At 36.3% G+C, this 24,601-nt stretch overlaps 1 protein-coding gene across 9 annotated transcripts in view; it reads right to left on the minus strand.

Moving 5' to 3' along the window:
- Positions 1–24,601, minus strand: part of LOC127865164 (regulator of G-protein signaling loco-like) — a 124,361-nt gene that overhangs the window by 58,210 nt on the left and 41,550 nt on the right. The window contains exon 1 of one of the 9 annotated variants that reach the window (XM_052405089.1): positions 14,797–14,910. The exons of 7 other annotated variants lie outside the window; for them this stretch is intronic. In XM_052405089.1, coding sequence (XP_052261049.1) covers positions 14,797–14,844 — 48 coding nt within the window. In that variant the 5' untranslated portion in view covers positions 14,845–14,910. Of the gene's footprint in view, positions 1–8,720; positions 9,995–14,796; positions 14,911–24,601 lie in introns of those variants that run through there. One more of the 9 variants, XM_052405086.1, reaches the window with a different exon arrangement.

Here is a 24,601-nt window from a genome sequence, read left to right on the forward strand (position 1 = left end):
TAAAACCTGGCAAATAAATGCATGGGGGCAAAATATATCGTGTATATATTGCTAAGGAAGCAATATGTTTAATGTTAACATTCTGTATATGATTTAGGTAAGAGATTACAAAGATGCAAAGTTGTATTCAATAGGGGTCATCTACTGTCCAAGGCCAATTCACATTTGAAGTATCAAGCAAATTGGTCAATTGGTTGATGAGTTATTGATTGGAAACCATTTGTACACTTATTGTCACAGTGACCCCTATTTCAATACCAGTTATCTACTGTCCAATTCCAATGCACATGGAAAGTGTCAAGCCAATCGGGTAATTCGTTTACGAGTTATTGATTGGAAACGATTTTCATACTTATCGTGAAACTGACCTTTGACCTAGTGAACCCTATTTCAATAGGGGTCATTTACTGTTTCACATTTGAAGTATCAAGCCAACCTGTCAATTTGTTGACAAGTTATTGATCGGAAACATTTTGCACACTTATTGTGAAAGTGACCTTCACCTTTGCCTTAGTGACCCCAATTTCAAAAGGGGTCATCTACTACGAGTAGGACATGCGTGTTGTGTATCGTGTTATTTCTTAAAATTTTACCCAGCATTTGTTAAAAATATTGCAAGAAGGTACATTTCTAGAAAGGAAATGCATTTTTGCGTTGAATAAGATCTCGTTTATGGAAATTGTTGCACAATTGATCTAATCAGAATTAAGCCAATTAATTTTGTTTTGAATAAGTATCCATTTATTTAAACTCTTAAGTGTTTACTTCAAACAGACTTGCTATATGTTCTAGATACATTTACAATTAAGAGTTACAGGGGCCTTTTCATGTTTGGTAAATTGACAAACAAACAAAAAAAAGGTTTCATATTCGCAAATTTTCGTTGTAGTTATGATATTTGTGAAGAACAGTAATACTGAACATTACCATGCTCTAAAATATCCATCATATGCATCTTTTGACAATTTAAAAACCTGAAAATTATAAAGCGTTGCAACGTAAAACAATTGAACAATTTGGAGAGTTCTGTTGTTGTCTTTATATTTTGGGATACGAGGATTCTTTATATAAAGTATAAAATACATCACTTAGTGTATGAGCACGGATGGTTGAGTGGTCTAAGCGATGGACTTTTACTCCAGGGGTCAGTGGTTCGAGCCCAGTTGAGGGTTACTTTTTTTCTTTCTTTATTTCTATTCTTGTTTTTTACTGGAGCTTTTTAGATAATAAAATTTAATGACAAACTTCAATACATGCTAAAATCTGTGAAAAGGCCCCTTTAAAGCAAGTGAAATCGATTCACAATTCCACCCTCTCCTGTTCTGAATTTTTTAAGCCCTCAATTGGTACAGCGAAATACAATTATGGCAATATGTGTATGGGAAATATCTTATGTATTGTGCAAATTTAACAAATTAAGTGAAATTGAAGAAAATTATAATCAATGATAATTTTCAATGATTATTCTGTCCCCTTTATAAAAGCTGTGTTCAAAGTGGTATTTGTGCCAAATAGGAACAGTACTTTACTTCGGACATTAATTTTGTAAGTACGGACATTTAAATTAATGTTCAAAATTCCAATATTCGAATAATGAAGAACCAATATCTAAATATGATTTTCAGTATTTGTTCCAATCCCTAGTTTTTTTTATTGAAAAAGGAGCAATAATGAATGTTTGAAGGTGAAAAGATGTGACAAACTGGCCAATACACGAAATTATGTGTAGCCAGTCTTACATCACGTTAATTACAATCGTATGCCAATATCTAACAAGAGCACCGCCTTGCGGGTGCAGACCGCTCATCTATTTTTCCCTTTTAAGGTGTAGGGACCTATCTCAATTTCAATCACAAAGGATAGAGGGGTGGAGTGGAGAGGGGTGTATAGTGTGGGGGTCTGGTCATTTATTACATTATCTTTCAAAAATGCAAAAAAAATGCAAAAAAATAATATTTTTTGGGGGTAGTGGGGGATTCTTGGGTGGGATGGTTGGACGGTATTTCAAACATAAAATAATAAAAATAAATATTTGTGTTTCTTAACCATGTTTGAAAAAAACAAGAGATGTGTTTGTCAGAAACACAATGCCTCCTATTGCGCCGCTTTGATATTATTATTTATTTATTTTTTACCTTTGACCTTGAAGGATGACCTTGACATTGAACTTCCAAAACTCAAAATGTGCAGCTTTATGAGAAGGCCGCTTTGAAATTATTTTTTTTGACCTTTGACTTGAAGGATGACCTTGACCTTGAAGGATGACCTTAAACTTCCACCACTCAAAATGTGCAGCATCATGATAACGCCCCTTTGAAATTATTATTATTTTGACCTTGAAGGATGACCTTGACCTTGAAGAATGACCTTGACCTTGAACTTCCACCACTCAAAATGTGCAGCTTCATGAGAACGCCACTTTGAAATTTTATTTAAAAAATTGACCTTTGACCATGAAGGATGACCCTGACCTTGAAGGATGACCTTGACCTTGAACTTCCACCACTCAAAATGTGCAGCTTCATGATAACGCCGCTTTGAATTATATATTATTTTTTTTACCTTGAAGGATGACCTTGACCTTGAACTTCCACCACTAAAAATGTGCAGCTTCATGATAATGCCGCTTTGATTTTTTAAATATTTTGTTTGACCTTTGACCTTGAAGGATGACCTTGACCTTGAAGGATGACCTTGACCTTGAACCTAAACCACTCAAAATGTGCAGCTTCATGATAACGCCGCTTTGATTTTTTTTTACCTTTGACCTTGGTGGATGACCTTGACCTTGAAGAATGACCTTGACCTTGAACTTCCACCACTGAAAATGTGCAGCTTCATGATAATGCCGCTTTGAAATTTTTTATTTGTTTTTTGACCTTTGACCTTGAAGGATGACTTTGACCTTGAAGGATAACCTTGAACTTCCACCACTCAAAATGTGCAGCTTCATGAGAATGCCGCTTTGAATTTATTTTTTTTACCTTGAAGGATGACCTTGACCTTGAACTTCCACCACTCAAAATGTGCAGCTTCATGAGATACACATGCATGCTAAATATCAAGTTGCTATCTTCAATATTAAAAAAGTTATGGCCAATGTTAAAGTTTTCAGACGAACAGACGCCATATATTTGACATTTGACCTTGAAGGATGACCTTCGCCTTTCACCACTCAAAATATTCAGCTCCATGAGATACACATGCATGCCAAATATCAAGTTGCTATCTTAAAAAGTGAAAAAGTTATGGCCAATGTTTAAGTCTTATTCGGACTGAAAGACTGACGGACAGTTCAACTGCTATACGCCACCCTACCGGGGGCATGCAAATTTTTATTTGGGATGGGGGTGGGTATAGTGTGAGGGGGAGGTGGTCATTTATTAGATGATCTTTAATTAAAAATATAAATAAAGAAGTTATGGCAATTTTAGCAAAATTTAATAATTTGACCTTGAGAGTCAAGGTCATTCAAAGGTCAAGGTAAAATTCAACTTTCCAGGTACAGTACCCTCATGAAAGCATGAAAGTATTTAAAGTTTAAAAGCAATAGCCTTGATACTATAGAAGTAAAGTGAATCTAAACACAAAATGTAACCATATATTCAAAGTTACGAAGTCAAAAAAGGGCCATAATTCGGTAAAAATGACAACCAGAGTTATGCAACTTGTCCTTTACTGTCCCCTTATGATAGTTGCAAGTGTTCCAAGTATGAAAGCAATATCTATGATACTTTAGGGGTAAAGTGGACCAAAACACAAAACTTAACCAAATTTTAATGTATAAAGGGCCCATAATTCCGTCAAAATGCCAGTCAGAGTTACATTACTTTGCCTGCATAGTCCCCTTACGATAGTTAGTAAGTGTTGCAAGTATGAAAGCAATGGCTTTGATACTTTAGGAAAAAAGTGGACCTAAACACAAAACTTAACCAAATATTCAATTTTCTAAGTATAAAAAGGGCACATAATTCTGTCAAAATGCCAGTCAGAGTTACATAACTTTGCCTGCACCGTCCCCTTATGATAGTTAGTAAGTGTTGCAAGTATGAAAGCAATAGCTTTGATACTTAAGGAATAAAATGGACTTAAACACAAAACTTAACCAAAATTTTCAATTTTCTTAGTATAAAAAGGGCACATTATTCTGTCAAAATGCAAGCCAAAATTATCTAACTTTGCCTGCCCAGTCCCCTCATGACAGTTAGTAAGTGTACCAAGTTTGAATGCAATAGCATTGATACTTTATGATAAAAGTGTACCTAAACGCAAAACTGAACCGGACGCCGACGCCAAGGTGATGGCAATAGCTCAATTTATTTTTTTTCAAAAAATAGATGAGCTAAAAACTAATGTGTATCATTACGATTTTGTTACAGAAAACAACATTTAACAAGGGACAAAAGTGTCACAAAACCAGGTTTTCAGTTGAAAAAGTCTGATAAAGGGAGACAATTCAAAATGTGTATTGTTAACCCCCTTGTGTAAAATTGACCTTGATTTCAATTAGAAAACAAGGGCTGTTTGTAAAACATGCATGCCCCCCATATGGGCTGTCAGTTGTAGTGGAATCCATTTTTTGTCACTGTGACCTTGACCTTTGACCTTGTGACCTGAAAATCAATAGGGGTCATCTGCCAGTCATGATCAATGTACCTGTGAAGTTTCATGATCCTAGGCCTAATTATTCTTTAGTTATCATCAGGAAACCATTTAACTGTTTCGAGTCACTGTGACCTTGACCTTTGACCTAGTGACCTGAAAATTGATACAGGTCATCTTCCAGTCATGATCAATGTACCTATGAAGTTTCATGATCCTAGGCGTAAGCATTCTTGAGTTATCATCCGGAAACCATTTTGCTATTTCGAGTCACTGTGACCTTGACCTTTGACCTAGTGACCTGAAAATCAATAGGAGTCATCTGCCAGTCATGATCAAAGTTTCTATGAAGTTTCATGATCCTACACGTAAGCATTCTTGAGTTTTCATCTGGAAACCATTTTACTGTTTCGAGTCACTGTGACCTTGACCTTTGACCTAGTGACCTGAAAATTCATAGGGGTCATCTGCCAGTCATGATTAATGTACCTAAGAAGTTTCATGATCCTAGGCGTTAGCATTTTTGAGTTATCATCTGAAAACCATTTTACTAATTTAAGTCACTGTGACCTTGACCTTTGACCTAGTGACCTGAAAATCAATAGGGGTCATTCTGCCAGTCATGATCAATGTACCTATGAAGTTTCATGATCCTAGGCCTTAGCGTTCTTGAGTTATTATCCGGAAACCATTTTACTATTTCGAGTCACTGTGACCTTGACCTTTGACCTAGTGACCTGAAAATCAATAGGGGTCATCTGCCAGTCATGATCAATGTACCTATGAAGTTTCATGATCCTAGGCCTTAGCGTTCTTGGGTTATCATCCGGAAACCATCTGGTGGACGGACCGACCGACATGTGCAAAACAATATACCCCCTCTTCTTGGAAGGGGGGCATAAAAAAGTCTGATAAAGAGAGACAACTCAAAATCAAAATGTGCATTGTTACTGATTGTTCATAGTTACATAGTTGTTTCAAAATCAATCTTTTTTTGGTTGTGGCGACCTTGACCTTGGAGATATTGACGTAATTCTTTCGTGCGACACAACGTCCAATAATGGTGAACAAATGTGCCAAATGATTTTAAAATGTCACAATGAATGACATAGTTATGGCCCAGACAAGCTCATTTATGGCCATTTCTGACCTTCAAACTCAAATTGTGACCTTGACCTTGGAAATATCGACGTGATTCTTTCGCGTGACACACCGTCTAATGATGGTGAACAAATGTGCCAAATGATTTTAAAATCTGACAATGAACAACAAAGTTATGGCCCGGACAAGCTCATTTATGGCCATTTTTGACCTTCAAACTCAAATTGTGACCTTGACCTTGGAGATATCGACGTAATTCTTTCGCGCGACATACCGTCTAATGATGGTGAACAAATGTGCCAAATGATTTTTAAATCTGACAATGAACGACAGAGTTATGGCCCGGACAAGGTTGTTCCGCCCGCCCGCCAGCCGACATTTGCCAATATAATAACCAATTTTTTTCTTCGAAAAACCTGGTTAAAAAGTTCCTTCAAACAAATATATCTGGCAAATATTCACTTTACAGTCCAACCCCTCTTAAGCAGCCAGTCAAGGGAAACGGCCAAATTGGCTGCTTAAGCAGGGTGGCCTCTTAAGAGGGGGCTGGGTTATAGGGAGTTTGGAGTTGATGAGTGCATGGCCAACTGTTATATTTTTGTATAAACAAAATGGTTAATATGTGTACATGTACTAAACAATGTATAGACTTAAAATAATATTTTTTTTTTCTTTCTAAGATCAGCTATAAAACAACATTTTCATTCAAAAAAATATTCTATTCATCTTTCTAATCATCATCAATATCATCAATATCATCAATATCATCAATATCATCATCATCATCATCATCATCATCATCATCATCATCATCATCAGAATCAAGTCAATGAAAAAGAATCATTCTCATCATCATTTTTTCCTTGTAAGTTACCGAGTTTCGGTAACTCGCACCATTCTGCTCCCCGTTGTTTTAACTGTAACTATGTTAAAAATTGTGTTATATTTATGATCAGAATATAGATGGACAACGTTGTAAAGTTAACATTAATATTTTCCATCTTTTTTAGGTACATACACAGAATTTAAATCCAATACATTTGAATAAGAAAATGAAAAACAAGGAGGCCATTTTCATACATGCCATAAATTCTCAGACCAATTCCGGGACATTAAGCTCAATTTTCCGGGACTTTTGCCAATTTTCCGGGACATGTATACATATAGCGATATATATATATATATATATACATATATGCATGTATGGCACGCATTTTTTTCACATCGTATATCGAGTACATTACTAATAAATATGTTGTTAGCATCTAAATAGATCTTATGCATCGTTGATTTTCACAGGCATTTCATTAATCTTTTCTTAGTGTATGATCTCCATCGTTAATTTGATCTTTTTTTGCCATGTTTGCAGAGTCACAATTTATTTTCGTTGAAATGATGTAAGTGGCAGGTGCGCCTAGCAACTTTAAATCATATAATATATCCGCCTAATAGGCGAATCGCATTTTGTTTAATTAGTATACGTTATAATAATTGTTTCAATAATTAATTATCTTAAAGACGATAAAATTACACTTTGTTGTTGTTTTTTTTAAATTTGTTTTTTTTTTAAATAAATTTAATATCGCCTACAAATAAATGTTTTCATATAGATCTACAAACTGTAACTGAACTATGCATGAAATGCACAATTTCCACGAGGACAACATCGTTTTCATTAAAAGTCTCCGGAGTAACGTTCCGCGATTTTATCGTGGAGGAGAACACAATACGGACCGAATAGTGTGACATAACAAAGCCACTGAAACTATAGATTGATAGTGACACGGGGTTATTCATGCATGACTATTTCACAACCGCAAGAATCTTCAGATGTGTGAACAACTTCTTTGCCCTTACGCAGAGGGAAATTATAACGTAGTAACAATTAACAACCACATTAAACAATGCCGCCTTTTCGGTTTGACTGCGAACGTAAGACAATCGATATGATAACAGGACTCCTGTTAATTGATCGATTTTGACACGTAGCGTAGTCACCTATTCGGGTAGGCATTGTCATGGAGACGCTGCGGATTAGTGGGAACACCGACTCGAGGTGCAGTTAAGCATAAGGTACATGTTTATATGGATTTTGTAAAATCCGGGACATTTGACAGATTTCCGGGACTGCGGGACACGTCCTTCATTTCCGGGACAATCCCGGACAATCCGGGACGTATGGCATATATGCATTTTTATTTGAATGTTATTGTTTTTTCCCACAATATTATACCCTACTGTACTAGGGTTACACAATTTATTTGGGGGGCACTTGTTTATTTATAATAGTATGTCGGATAAGTCTTTCCCGTTATATTTATGATTATTTTTACTTTTTTTGCTCTTCAAATGTGTTAATAAAATTTGAAAGAATGACAGTTTCTAAAATCATAGTTAAACACCTTATAATTATCGCGATAAATCGCTGAGCAAAACCTTTTAATTAGCCGATAATTGTCATAAGGGTTTGATTGAAATATTATGACTCAACAGTAATAATAGGTGATATTCGCACGTGCGGAAACAAAAAGATCAAACGGTCGCATATTGCTTTTAACCCGATAATCTGCCGCTAATTAATTGCAATTTGCAAACTGGCTGTCAAAATGTTTATCACACGTCACGCTTCAGTACTACAGAGCCTAAACCACAGACTGGAAGTATGTATAGATTTTTTCACCGTTGCGTCGGTGTAATTTTGCCAATGAACATGACCGACTTACTCGCTCATGACCGCTCATATGGTGGAAATTTAACATTTGGGATGCAAAATTGCTGGCCGCTGGGCGGAGAAACTGGGTGACCGCTTATGAGAGATGCATTATATAGTGTTTATTGACGGTCGCAGCACAGACCAGTCGCCTACACGGGGCGACCGCCGATGAAGGGTGACCGGTAGTAGGGGTTGGACTGTATTCAGTTCCTTTTCTTGTCAGAAGTCTTTCTATGCTATCTGCTTTTTTATACAATTGTATACTATGGTTTAAGCATGTACGTTCTAGAACACAGGCTGTTACCTTGGTGTTCCACTGTTGCTGCTCATAGCACACAGTCTGAAAGAGTCTCTCAATGTCAGCCACCGAGTGGGACAACCGATCATGGGGCTTCATCTCCTCTCTACGACCCAGTGCTTTTGATAAACGTATCCAAGATATTGCGCCTTTCTTTGATAGAGACATTACTGTTTAATGCACACACTGAACAACACAAAACTCATTTATAAATAATAGTATTCACCAATCTTGCACAAACCAACAGCATAAAACTCCTTGATGATCACATGAATTTTTGTTTATCGTTTTCATTTTGCTCCCGAACATAAATTCCCAAATGACATTAATTTCTCTTATTCAAACACTGATTATACAAAATTCCAAACATACTACAATTGTTTAAACTTTCTAAACTATTTTTATGTGCACATAACAATTTTGGTATTTTTTTTAATCATCTTATTCCTGTATCATCCACATTTACATTCATTATTTAACGCCTGTATGTAAAATACTTATACCAACTTCTCTTATCTTATTTACAACAAATTAACCCATTACTTCTGCAAGGTAAATATACTTCCCACAGCTATCCTACAATTTATCCGCATGTAATCTATGAAAATCGTGTTTTCCTCCAAGGCAGATATGTTACAAGTGAGGATGGTAAAACACACACAGCACATCAATCATTATCAACATTTAATTATGAGCAACCTTAATAAATTTGATTACTACTATGTAATCATGATAAATTGGTTCAATATAATTTAACACAATTATTGCCATGTAGTATGCAATCATAATGTTTAAGTATGTATCACATTGAGCAACAGTGCATGTACAGTATTGTTTTTATGCGAGTCAAAGTGCTAGGGCATTTACTGTTAGACAATGCTTTACATCCTTATTAAATATAAGAAGTAATAACACATGAAAAGAGACTTAATGTGCACCAAGTGCAGAAACTAATCCGAAACCATCTGAAATTCCCATGTAGCCATCACTATTGTCACTGACACATTAAAACAACCAGAAACTGGCAAAATAATCTGACAATAATTAATAGCATTTTCTTCCCTTGTTTCCAATGTGAACAACTTCAAGCATTTTCAAACAGTCATTCTGGTCCAGTTTTTAATGATATGAATGCTATGATGTGAACAACTGCAAACACTCTTTCTCATAACACCCAAACTTGCAAATGCTTTCATATTCCAATGTACATGTACACATCTTTCTCATTATAATATCAAAAGCAAACATGGCATGTAGATGTAAAATTATTGAAATATGGCTCCCGATTAATTAATATCTCCATACGATCCAGGTTGAATTCATATCAGATTACCAGATTAGGAAAGTAAAATCAGGAGAAGTTACAATCTTTTGACTTCTCTGTGATGTATATTTGACAATCCTTTGACTTCTGTGTGCCCTATATTTAGCCGATAAAGTAAATCCTATTGCTAAGTTTACACTATGATATTAAAATCCCTCAAGTGGCCATGACACAAAGTACAAACTGTGTACATTAGAATACCTCCATTATATATACAAACCAATTCTCCTTTTACTTCATATAATCTCTAAAGTCAATGGAAAATCTTATGCAGAGACAGAGGTATGAGTAATACTGGAATGATTTTGAACAGGCTCATGATCAATCATCATAAATACTTGAACCACTGGTTAGTAATTACAACTTCTTTCACTTTCACATGCACATTGTATTATGAATGGATAATCCAATGACTTGTTGGTCATTTCCTCATGAATGGAAAGCAAAGGCATTTCTTGGATGACACTTAACACATCTGCATTATTTTTTGTTCAAGGGTCACGGTGTCAATTGTCCCAAATTTTGTATCCACATAAAAAGGCCAGGAATCTTGGGGCGGCAAGTCCTTAAAAGGGCTAAAGGGCAGAGTCCCCCCCCCCGAGCCATAACTTATTGTACTTTTTTTTAGAGGCTTTCTAGTTGCATGTTGCGATTTCAGATGAATGCAATGCAAATTATTATAAACCTGACCGTTCGTATCACTGCATGTGCATTCTTCATTCTAAAAAAAAAAAATCATAAAGAACGTTAAAATTATTAAAATCATCGAAAAATACTTTATCAGAAAACGACAGTCCGAAAAAATTTATGTGTTTTGCACATGAAATTAAATGTGCATGTAGTTTTACTGCAGAAAAATAAAACCAGTTATCTAACAAATACTTAGTCAACATATAATTTGATTTACATAGTGTCTTACAATATGCAATAGCAGTGCTTTATTATGCACATCGATCATTTAAAATATTTCAAGATGGCAGACATTTACAACGTTTTGTTAACTTGTAAGATTTACAGGAAGTAACACAGAATTTCGGTCAGTTACCATTTATGTCCAGGCCATCGGCTAACCAATCAGAAATAAACAAGGGCTGTTTGTAAAACATGCATGCCCCCCATATGGGCTGTCAGTTGTAGTGGCAGCCATTGTGTGAATACGTTTTTTTGGCACTGTGACCTTGACCTTTGACCTAGTGACCTGAAAATCAATAGGGGTCATCTGCCAGTCATGATCAATGTAGCTATGAAGTTTCATGATCCTAGGCCTAATTATTCTTGAGTTATCATCAGGAAACCATTTTACTGTTTCGAGTCGCTGTGACCTTGACCTTTGATATAGTGACCTGAAAATCAATAGGGGTCATCTGCGAGTCATGATTAATGTACCTATGAAGTTTCATGATCCTAGGCGTAAGCATTCCGGAGTTATCATCCAGAAACCATTTTACTATTTCGAGTCGCTGTGACCTTGACCTTTGACCTAGTGACCTGAAAATCAATAGGGGTCATCTGCAAGTCATGATCAATGTACCTATGAAGTTTCATGCTCCTAGGCGTAAGCATTCTTGAGATATCATCCGGAAACCATTTTACTGTTTCGAGTCACTGTGACCTTGACCTTTTACCTAGTGACCTGAAAATCAATAGGGGTCATCTGCCAGTCATGATCAATGTTCCTATGAAGCTTCATGATCCTAGGCGTAAGCATTCTTGAGTTATAATCAGGAAACCATTTTACTATTTCGAGTCACTGTGACCTTGACCTTTGACCTAGTGACCTGAAAATCAATGGGGGTCATCTGCCAGTCATGATAAATGTACCTATGAAGTTTCATGATCCTAGGCCTAAACATTCTTGAGTTATCATCCGGAAACCATTTTACTATTTAGTCACTGTGACCTTGACCTTTGACCTAGTGACCTGAAAATCAATAGGGGTCATCTGCCAGTCATGATCAATGTACCTATGAAGTTTCATGATCCTAGGCCTAAGCATTCTGGAGTTATCATCTGGAAACCATTTTACTATTTCGAGTCACTGTGACCTTGGCCTTTGACCTAGTGACCTGAAAATCAACAGGGGTCATCTTCCAGTCATGATCAATGTACCTATGAAGTTTCATGATCCTAGGCCGAAGCGTTCTTGAGTTATCATCCGGAAACCATCTGGTGGACGGACGGACGGACATGTGCAAAACAATATACCCCCTCTTCTTTGAAGGGGGGCATAATAAATAAAATGCTGGGGAAAATGGGTACCAAGCGTAAATTTCGGGAATGCTGAGAAAGCAAAAACAATATTCGTTCTCAAATGATCGAGCACTCAACCCCCCCAAAAAAAAACAACAACAACACTAATTGGATTTAAAATGTTTTCAAAATTGACCCTGGGCTGCTCATATCTGGATTTCCGGAATAATCTGGACAATTGACACCCCTGTTACATAATGCCATTTTCCCATAGCAAGGTTCTTTTATATCCTACCCATTTACCCATAGCAAGGTTCATTTATGTCCTACCCATTTACCCATAGCAAGGTTCATTTATATCCTACCCATTTTCCCATAGCAAGGTTCATTTATATCCTACCCATCTTCCCATAGCAAGGTTCATTTATATCCTACCCATTTACCCATAGCAAGGTTCATTTATATCCTACCCATTTACCCATAGCAAGGTTCTTTTTAAATCCTACCCATTTACCCATAGCAAGGTTCATTTATATCCTACCCATCTTCCCATAGCAAGGTTCATTTATATCCTACCCATTTACCCATAGCAAGGTTCATTTATATCCTACCCATTTTCCCATAGCAAGGTTCATTTATATCCTACCCATTTACCCATAGCAAGGTTCATTTAAATCCTACCCATTTACCCATAGCAAGGTTCATTTAAATCCTACCCATTTACCCATAGCAAGGTTCATTTAAATCCGACCCATTTACCCATAGCAAGGTTCATTTATATCCTACCCATTAACCCATAGCAAGGTTCTTTTAAATCCTACCCATTTACCCATAGCAAGGTTCATTTATATCCTACCCAGAGTGATACTGAAAGCTTTGAGACTCTTAACTACTGAACTGACAAACGGTTCAGTATACAGATAAGATTTGTTCAATTTTATATAAACTAAGGTTCAAAATTAATATAGAGCTGGATATGGAAATAAAGTCAATGTTATCATTATTTTTTTTGTGAACCTTAAAGTAGGACTTGTATGCAATAATCTGGTAATATATATTCTTTTTAAGATTGGTAATGGGGCCGAATTTCTTCACCCATTAAACCAAAATAAAACCACTGTTAATTGTTTTCAGTAAGAATAAATTGTGGTCACAACAAATTAATTTCAGTAAGTTAAGGAAATGTCAGGCAGTTTTTGTGAATTTCAGTCAGTCTGTTAAAATTCAGTCAAGTTAGGTAAATATCAGCCTGGTTAGGTAAACTGAGCCAAACTTTATTACTGCTTAATGAAAATTGCATCAGAATACTGAAAGGCTTATTTATAAAGGAATTGAATGAAATTTTAGAATTGATGAACATTTTAATGTTGTGGTAAATTGACAAATGAAAAAAAATGTTTAAGATTCGCAAATTTTCGATGTAGTTATGATTTGTGTGAGGAAACAGTTATACTGAATATTTACCATGCTCTAAAATATCCATTACATGCATCTTTTGACAATTTAAAAACCTGAAAATAATAAAGCGTTATAACGCGAAACGATTGAATAATTTGGAGAGTTCTGTTGTTGTCGTTATATTTTGTAATACTACCAGGATTATATAAAATACATCACTGATTGTATCAGCAAGGATGACCGAGGGGTCTAAGCGATAGACTTTTACTCCAGGGGTCAATGGTCGAATCCCAGTTGAGGGTTACTTTGTTTTCTTTCTTTAGTTTTATTCTTGCTTTTTTATTGGGGATTTTTAGATTAAATGTTTACATTTATCAATATAAAGCATTTAATGACAAACTTCAATACATGTCAAAATCTGTGAAAAGGCCCCGTTAATAATACAACACAAGAAACAAGGCGTTGTCTCTAAACCAGGTTTTCCACATTTTATTGCTGTTTTTTTATTAATAATTGTGCAATCTAAAGTTAGGTCTTTATGCCAGCCACTAATTAACAATTTCTCAACAAGCTTGAGATAGAATAGCTTTTCTATTTTAAGGACCTCAGGTAATTTAGTTACCAACACACAATTTCAGTGCAATACCTCTATCCAAACTTATTAAAGTTATTGAGGTTATGATATTTTTCTATTTTTATGTTATTAGTGACCTTAACTCGTGCCTTACACGCAGAAAATACATCCCGGATAGGCATGCAAACTACAGTTATTGACTGGAACCACCTGTTTTTCAATTTTTGGATACAGTGACCTTGACCTTGACACAACTTTCTCCAAAGGCTATCCTATGCTAGGTCTTCATATAAGCTTCTTACACGCAAAATTTCATTACAATTTTGAACTTTGAACTCAAATTTATTTAGTTACAATGACCTTGACCAAAAAAAGTCCCAAGGTAGGTCACCATGCAGGCTTTATATACCCATAGTTTCATCCAGATTGGTCGATGATAATGTACAATATATTCCGGTATCCACCAGTTTGAGTTGCATGCCTGTGACATTCCAATCTAATGTCCGGGAGTTTTAACTTCGTTGAAAACCTGATACATAATTTTAAATTATTTTTGGTGAACATTATTCCGCAATATGCACGTCCAATGTACATACCTTGGAGGCTTCATATACAGAATAGGTGTTTCTGCGTCGGAATGGCATCACAAGGTTCTTTAAAACACAAGATTACCTCATCAAGCAAAAAATCCTTTTTTTATACTCACTAAGTTCCATTCACTCTGTTTAAGGAATAAGATAGTTTGCAAAACAAAACACAAGACCAAGTTTTAACTAAAATAAATTTAGTTAATTGTTTTCAATCACTATGTTCAAACACCACATAAAGGCTTACTACCCACTGTACAGTATGGCAACATATATTTTCCTGTACTTAGTGTAATTGATACTTCATTATGAAGCTACAAATTGTATACAATTTCCTGGAATAAAAATAGGTCGGTTTTCAGCTGTTACATTTTCACATTCATCAGGTCATAAATTTATGGTAATTATACAATTAAGTTTTTGTACTGACAGAATTAGAATTCTATTAAGCACTTGATATTCAAGAACACAGTAACCTTTTTCCAGCTTAAAGGTACATATTTTAGTTGTTAACATCACTGTTTTCAATAGAAATCCATATTTATGTTTGATCTTAAAGACCTGTTATTTAATAATGTTCAATATACAATCAATGATCAATTCAAAGTAACAGTCTCTGACATAACGGAAGCGCCAATGTTTGTATAAGGCAGTGTCCCGTATGTTTGGAATGCACTGAAACTTTCCATTTGACAATTACACTCAAATAGAAATATTGGCTACCTGAATATACAAAAGACAAATTACCCTCTTTACAAACAAACACAGTGCTTCTAATAACATGTAATTACTGCAAACAGACAAAACAATGTTTTATACCCCATATACAACTGTCTCAAGCTAACACTCATTTGAATTTATGATAACTTTATGTAACTTAGCACTTTTAAATAGAGATAATCTTTTTAAATTCAGACACACCAATAAGAGAATAAGTTAGATTGCACAGCAAGTAAAGGAATTAACAAATAAAACTAACTTTTTACATTGTTAGTATTTTGCAATACATACATTTTTTTGCAGAATCAATCCAATGCATGTTTTTTTTTCCAAATCTGACAACTATCATGTAAATGCCTAACTTTACCAATAAACTCAATAAGATTTTTAATGTTATACAGCAATAATTCCTTACCATGTCACGCTTTTCCAATATACAACAAACTTAACTATTGGTTCGCAAATTTAGGCAGACATATAAGATTATATGTTGCTAGTTGCATAAATCATTATGATACTGGAGTATGGCAGACAACAGAGAACAAAGATTCTCTGCAAAAATGGCTAATTTTTCACACTGATTGTATGTCATTATGTATTTTCTGACCAGTTAGCCTCTTTTATTGAATCAAATTCTTGTCTTAAAGCATGTCAGTTCCCAAAGTAGAACATTTCTGTGTCATCCAAAATTCATATCTAAATCCAGTTTGCTGAAGATGTTTGTGCCTTCATTGTAAATTACATTCATGCTTGTGAAGTGCAACAAACAATATCCTAAGTTTCCCAACATCAAAGACATTAGCCAGCCGTCAATCACGTTATTCTTGGTAATCATATCAGCCAAAGAGCGATCAGGCAGCCCAATACAGGCTGTCCATACATTAAAATGTATACAATAACGGTACAGATCAATACTGACCTATCTCAACTAGCGTAGCACTTCAGATACGGCGTCAACGACTTGTTTCTAATTAAGTGACTATGATTCCACATTTGTTTTTTAATGCACTACCAATTTTTTAACCAAAAGTAAAGATCTCAGGGTTCTCTGCACTACAAAGCTTTTATTCAGCAGTAAAACAATAAAGCCCAGGCTTTCCTGGAGGAAGAATGACGTGAAGTTGTCCATGAAGTCAATTTTTTGTATGTTTCATTAGGGGTCATCTACTGTCCAAGGTCAATGCACATTGTGAAGTATCAAGCCGATGGGTCAATTGGTTGACAAGTTATTAATCGCAAACAATTTTCACACTTACTGTGATAGTGATCTTTGACCTAGTGACCCCAACTTCAATAGGGGTCATCTACTGTCCATGGCCAACGCACATGGAAAGTATCAAGCCAATCAGTCAATTGGATGATGAGTTATTGATCAGAAACAATTTTCACAATAATTGTTACATTGACCTTGACCTTTGAGCTAGTGACCCCAATTTCAATAGGGGTTATCAACTGTCCAATGCCAATGCGCTAATGAAGTATCAATCCAATCAGCTGATTGGTTGATGAGTTATTGATCGGAAACGATTTTTACACTTATTGTGACAGTGAGCTTAACTTTTGACCTAGTGACCCCAATTTAAATAGGGGTCATCTACTGTCCAAGGCAAATGCACATAAGAAGTATCAAGCCAATCGGTCAATTTGTTGAAGAGTTATTAATTGGAAACAATTTTAATACTTATTGTGACAGTGATCTGGATGTTTTACCTAGTGACCCCAGTTTTAGTAGGGTTCATCTATTGTCCAAGGCAAATGCACAAGTGAAGTATCATGCTTAAAAGCAAACAGAAGAAATAACATCAGGCAGTGACATAAGCGCTGTCAATTACATTTAAGTACATGCACTGTGGCCATTGAAAATGACTTATTTTGTTTTAGCAGAAAACTTGTACAACCACAGGACAACTCAAGCTTCATTGTAAAGAGAAATTAGGCTTAAAACAAGAACATCGCATAACGGGTGCCAACGCTCCTCTGCGGGTGCAGTTTTGAATAAATGAAAGCTTGGCAGAATATTTTTTTTACAGGTCACAGTGACCTTGACCTTTGACCTAGTGACCCAACTAGAGCTTTGTCACAGATGTGACGTATACCCCCACGTGCCGCATTGACACAGACTATATTGCATGCTGTCTGCACAAAACAAGAGAATCTAATTTATGGCGATTTTTAAGAATTATTATGCCATTATCATTTATGGCCATTTTGACCTTTGAACTCTTGAATTCTTTTGCATGACACGCCCTCCAATGACTGTGAACAAAATTAATGTACAGAGTCATTTTAACATCTCACAATGAATGACATGAATATGGCCAAGACAAGCTCATTTATGGCCATTTTTGACTTTTGAACTCCAAGTGTGACATTGACCTTGGAGATATCGACGTAATTCTTTCGCATGACACATTGTCCAATGATTGTGAGCAAATGTACTGAGTTATTTAAAAATCTCGCAATGAATGACATAGTAATGGCCCCGACAAGATCATTTATGGCCATTTTTTACCTTTGAACTCACAGTGTAACCTTGACAAAATTTGCAGATATCTACATAATTTTTTCGCATGACACACCGTCCAATAATGCATGACACACCGCCCAATAATGGTTAACAAATATGCCAAATGATTTTAAAATCTCACAATGAACCACATAGTTATGGCCCCGACAGGCTCATTTATGGCAATTTTTTGGCCTTTAAACTCAGTGTGACCTTGACCTTGGAGATATTGACGTAATTCTTTCGTGCAACACACCTTCCAATGATGGTGAACAAATGTGCCATATGATTTTAAAATCTCAGAATGAACAACATATTTATGGCCCAGACAAGCTCATTTATGGCCATTTTTGACCTTTGAATTCAAAGGATGACCTTGACCTTGGAGATATCGACGTAATTCTTTCGCGCGACACACCGTCCAATGATGGTGAACAAATGTGCCAAATGATTTTAAAGTTTCACATTAATCGACGAAGTTATGGCCCGGACAAGCATTAACCTTTGAACTCAAAGTGTAACCTTGACCATGGAGATATCGACATAATTCTTTCGCGCGACACGTCTAATGATGGTGAACAAATGAAGCAAGTCATTTCATTTTGAAATCTAACAATAAATGACATAGTTATGGTCCGGACAAACTTTCGGTTAAAAACGCACTGAGTGACCCCGTGACCTAGTTTTTGATCCGGTATAACTCATAATCAACAGTGAACAAGACATCATCTAGATACAACTTCTGACCAAGTTTGGTGAAGGTCGGATGAAATTTTCGGGACAGACCGACAAAGTGACACCTATATAGCCCCCATTACCAGTAATGGGGGTTTAAAAATGGGTGTTGCGTGTAGAACTCATCTAGGTGCATCTACATGTGAAGTTTCAACGTTGTAGGTGGAAGCACTTTGATTTTAGAGCCAATGTTAAGGTTTTGTAACAGCGGACGCTGAACTGCAAAATACATGACACGAGGAGCTGGCTATGACAATACCTCAATTTTTCTCCTAAAACAGCTAAGCTAATAAAATTAATGGCCAGGCTTGCCAAGCCGTTATTTTATTCCTGTCAAGCCAGATATATTACAAAACGATTAGGCCGTAATCTGTTTTTCTGTTTATCATACCTCTACGTCACCATTTAAAAACAAGAGGGCCATGATGGCCATGAATCGCTCACCTGACTAACCTTGCTATATAAACTTAAATTCTATCAGATCCATATACAATCCCAAACCAGATTTCATAAATTAATACATTCTGACAAAATTTCATTAAGAAATGATGAAAACTGTGACCTTTTTCATCTACACATGGTTTTACTTAAATTGGCCCGGTGATCTAATTTTTGACCCCAGATGACCCATATTCGATCCAAAATCAAATAATATTAAGATAAACATTCTGACCAAATTTCATAAACATCTGATGAAAACTGTGACCTCTATTGTCATACATTATGGGGTTGTTTACCCTCGGGACTTCAGTTAGAAACCATTGCCCGAGCACACTGCTTAACATAAAACTCTACGTTTACGAAGCAGAAAACTGCTATAATATGGTCAGCTCGATTTTACTGGGCTGTACCATTTTAATACAACAATACAATTTGAACTCACAGTGTAACCTTGACAAAATTTGCAGATATCTACATAATTTTTTCGCATGACACACCGTCCAATAATGCATGACACACCGCCCAATAATGGTTAACAAATATCCCAAATGATTTTAAAATCTCACAATGAACCACATAGTTATGGCCCCGACAGGCTCATTTATGGCAATTTTTTGGCCTTTAAACTCAGTGTGACCTTGACCTTGGAGATATTGACGTAATTCTTTCGTGCAACACACCTTCCAATGATGGTGAACAAATGTGCCATATGATTTTAAAATCTCAGAATGAACAACATATTTATGGCCCAGACAAGCTCATTTATGGCCATTTTTGACCTTTGAATTCAAAGGATGACCTTGACCTTGGAGATATCGACGTAATTCTTTCGCGCGACACACCGTCCAATGATGGTGAACAAATGTGCCAAATGATTTTAAAGTTTCACATTAATCGACGAAGTTATGGCCCGGACAAGCATTAACCTTTGAACTCAAAGTGTAACCTTGACCATGGAGATATCGACATAATTCTTTCGCGCGACACGTCTAATGATGGTGAACAAATGAAGCAAGTCATTTCATTTTGAAATCTAACAATAAATGACATAGTTATGGTCCGGACAAACTTTCGGTTAAAAACGCACTGAGTGACCCCGTGACCTAGTTTTTGATCCGGTATAACTCATAATCAACAGTGAACAAGACATCATCTAGATACAACTTCTGACCAAGTTTGGTGAAGGTCGGATGAAATTTTCGGGACAGACCGACAAAGTGACACCTATATAGCCCCCATTACCAGTAATGGGGGTTTAAAAATGGGTGTTGCGTGTAGAACTCATCTAGGTGCATCTACATGTGAAGTTTCAACGTTGTAGGTGGAAGCACTTTGATTTTAGAGCCAATGTTAAGGTTTTGTAACAGCGGACGCTGAACTGCAAAATACATGACACGAGGAGCTGGCTATGACAATACCTCAATTTTTCTCCTAAACCAGCTAAGCTAATAAAATTAATGGCCAGGCTTGCCAAGCCGTTATTTTATTCCTGTCAAGCCAGATATATTACAAAACGATTAGGCCGTAATCTGTTTTTCTGTTTATCATACCTCTACGTCACCATTTAAAAACAAGAGGGCCATGATGGCCATGAATCGCTCACCTGACTAACCTTGCTATATAAACTTAAATTCTATCAGATCCATATACAATCCCAAACCAGATTTCATAAATTAATACATTCTGACAAAATTTCATTAAGAAATGATGAAAACTGTGACCTTTTTCATCTACACATGGTTTTACTTAAATTGGCCCGGTGATCTAATTTTTGACCCCAGATGACCCATATTCGATCCAAAATCAAATAATATTAAGATAAACATTTTGACCAAATTTCATAAACATCTGATGAAAACTGTGACCTCTATTGTCATACATTATGGGGTTGTTTACCCTCGGGACTTCAGTTAGAAACCATTGCCCGAGCACACTGCTTAACATAAAACTCTACGTTTACGAAGCAGAAAACTGCTATAATATGGTCAGCTCGATTTTACTGGGCTGTACCATTTATAATACAACAATACAATTTGAACTCACAGTGTAACCTTGACAAAATTTGCAGATATCTACATAATTTTTTCGCATGACACACCGTCCAATAATGCATGACACACCGCCCAATAATGGTTAACAAATATGCCAAATGATTTTAAAATCTCACAATGAACCACATAGTTATGGCCCCGACAGGCTCATTTATGGCAATTTTTTGGCCTTTAAACTCAGTGTGACCTTGACCTTGGAGATATTGACGTAATTCTTTCGTGCAACACACCTTCCAATGATGGTGAACAAATGTGCCATATGATTTTAAAATCTCAGAATGAACAACATATTTATGGCCCAGACAAGCTCATTTATGGCCATTTTTGACCTTTGAATTCAAAGGATGACCTTGACCTTGGAGATATCGACGTAATTCTTTCGCGCGACACACCGTCCAATGATGGTGAACAAATGTGCCAAATGATTTTAAAGTTTCACATTAATCGACGAAGTTATGGCCCGGACAAGCATTAACCTTTGAACTCAAAGTGTAACCTTGACCATGGAGATATCGACATAATTCTTTCGCGCGACACGTCTAATGATGGTGAACAAATGAAGCAAGTCATTTCATTTTGAAATCTAACAATAAATGACATAGTTATGGTCCGGACAAACTTTCGGTTAAAAACGCACTGAGTGACCCCGTGACCTAGTTTTTGATCCGGTATAACTCATAATCAACAGTGAACAAGACATCATCTAGATACAACTTCTGACCAAGTTTGGTGAAGGTCGGATGAAATTTTCGGGACAGACCGACAAAGTGACACCTATATAGCCCCCATTACCAGTAATGGGGGTTTAAAAATGGGTGTTGCGTGTAGAACTCATCTAGGTGCATCTACATGTGAAGTTTCAACGTTGTAGGTGGAAGCACTTTGATTTTAGAGCCAATGTTAAGGTTTTGTAACAGCGGACGCTGAACTGCAAAATACATGACACGAGGAGCTGGCTATGACAATACCTCAATTTTTCTCCTAAACCAGCTAAGCTAATAAAATTAATGGCCAGGCTTGCCAAGCCGTTATTTTATTCCTGTCAAGCCAGATATATTACAAAACGATTAGGCCGTAATCTGTTTTTCTGTTTATCATACCTCTACGTCACCATTTAAAAACAAGAGGGCCATGATGGCCATGAATCGCTCACCTGACTAACCTTGCTATATAAACTTAAATTCTATCAGATCCATATACAATCCCAAACCAGATTTCATAAATTAATACATTCTGACAAAATTTCATTAAGAAATGATGAAAACTGTGACCTTTTTCATCTACACATGGTTTTACTTAAATTGGCCCGGTGATCTAATTTTTGACCCCAGATGACCCATATTCGATCCAAAATCAAATAATATTAAGATAAACATTCTGACCAAATTTCATAAACATCTGATGAAAACTGTGACCTCTATTGTCATACATTATGGGGTTGTTTACCCTCGGGACTTCAGTTAGAAACCATTGCCCGAGCACAGTGCTTAACATAAAACTCTACGTTTACGAAGCAGAAAACTGCTATAATATGGTCAGCTCGATTTTACTGGGCTGTACCATTTATAATACAACAATACAATTTGAACTCACAGTGTAACCTTGACAAAATTTGCAGATATCTACATAATTTTTTCGCATGACACACCGTCCAATAATGCATGACACACCGCCCAATAATGGTTAACAAATATGCCAAATGATTTTAAAATCTCACAATGAACCACATAGTTATGGCCCCGACAGGCTCATTTATGGCAATTTTTTGGCCTTTAAACTCAGTGTGACCTTGACCTTGGAGATATTGACGTAATTCTTTCGTGCAACACACCTTCCAATGATGGTGAACAAATGTGCCATATGATTTTAAAATCTCAGAATGAACAACATATTTATGGCCCAGACAAGCTCATTTATGGCCATTTTTGACCTTTGAATTCAAAGGATGACCTTGACCTTGGAGATATCGACGTAATTCTTTCGCGCGACACACCGTCCAATGATGGTGAACAAATGTGCCAAATGATTTTAAAGTTTCACATTAATCGACGAAGTTATGGCCCGGACAAGCATTAACCTTTGAACTCAAAGTGTAACCTTGACCATGGAGATATCGACATAATTCTTTCGCGCGACACGTCTAATGATGGTGAACAAATGAAGCAAGTCATTTCATTTTGAAATCTAACAATAAATGACATAGTTATGGTCCGGACAAACTTTCGGTTAAAAACGCACTGAGTGACCCCGTGACCTAGTTTTTGATCCGGTATAACTCATAATCAACAGTGAACAAGACATCATCTAGATACAACTTCTGACCAAGTTTGGTGAAGGTCGGATGAAATTTTCGGGACAGACCGACAAAGTGACACCTATATAGCCCCCATTACCAGTAATGGGGGTTTAAAAATGGGTGTTGCGTGTAGAACTCATCTAGGTGCATCTACATGTGAAGTTTCAACGTTGTAGGTGGAAGCACTTTGATTTTAGAGCCAATGTTAAGGTTTTGTAACAGCGGACGCTGAACTGCAAAATACATGACACGAGGAGCTGGCTATGACAATACCTCAATTTTTCTCCTAAACCAGCTAAGCTAATAAAATTAATGGCCAGGCTTGCCAAGCCGTTATTTTATTCCTGTCAAGCCAGATATATTACAAAACGATTAGGCCGTAATCTGTTTTTCTGTTTATCATACCTCTACGTCACCATTTAAAAACAAGAGGGCCATGATGGCCATGAATCGCTCACCTGACTAACCTTGCTATATAAACTTAAATTCTATCAGATCCATATACAATCCCAAACCAGATTTCATAAATTAATACATTCTGACAAAATTTCATTAAGAAATGATGAAAACTGTGACCTTTTTCATCTACACATGGTTTTACTTAAATTGGCCCGGTGATCTAATTTTTGACCCCAGATGACCCATATTCGATCCAAAATCAAATAATATTAAGATAAACATTTTGACCAAATTTCATAAACATCTGATGAAAACTGTGACCTCTATTGTCATACATTATGGGGTTGTTTACCCTCGGGACTTCAGTTAGAAACCATTGCCCGAGCACACTGCTTAACATAAAACTCTACGTTTACGAAGCAGAAAACTGCTATAATATGGTCAGCTCGATTTTACTGGGCTGTACCATTTATAATACAACAATACAATTTGAACTCACAGTGTAACCTTGACAAAATTTGCAGATATCTACATAATTTTTTCGCATGACACACCGTCCAATAATGCATGACACACCGCCCAATAATGGTTAACAAATATGCCAAATGATTTTAAAATCTCACAATGAACCACATAGTTATGGCCCCGACAGGCTCATTTATGGCA

Source organism: Dreissena polymorpha, chromosome 1, assembly GCF_020536995.1.
Source record: "Dreissena polymorpha isolate Duluth1 chromosome 1, UMN_Dpol_1.0, whole genome shotgun sequence".
Lineage (NCBI taxonomy): Eukaryota > Metazoa > Mollusca > Bivalvia > Myida > Dreissenidae > Dreissena > Dreissena polymorpha.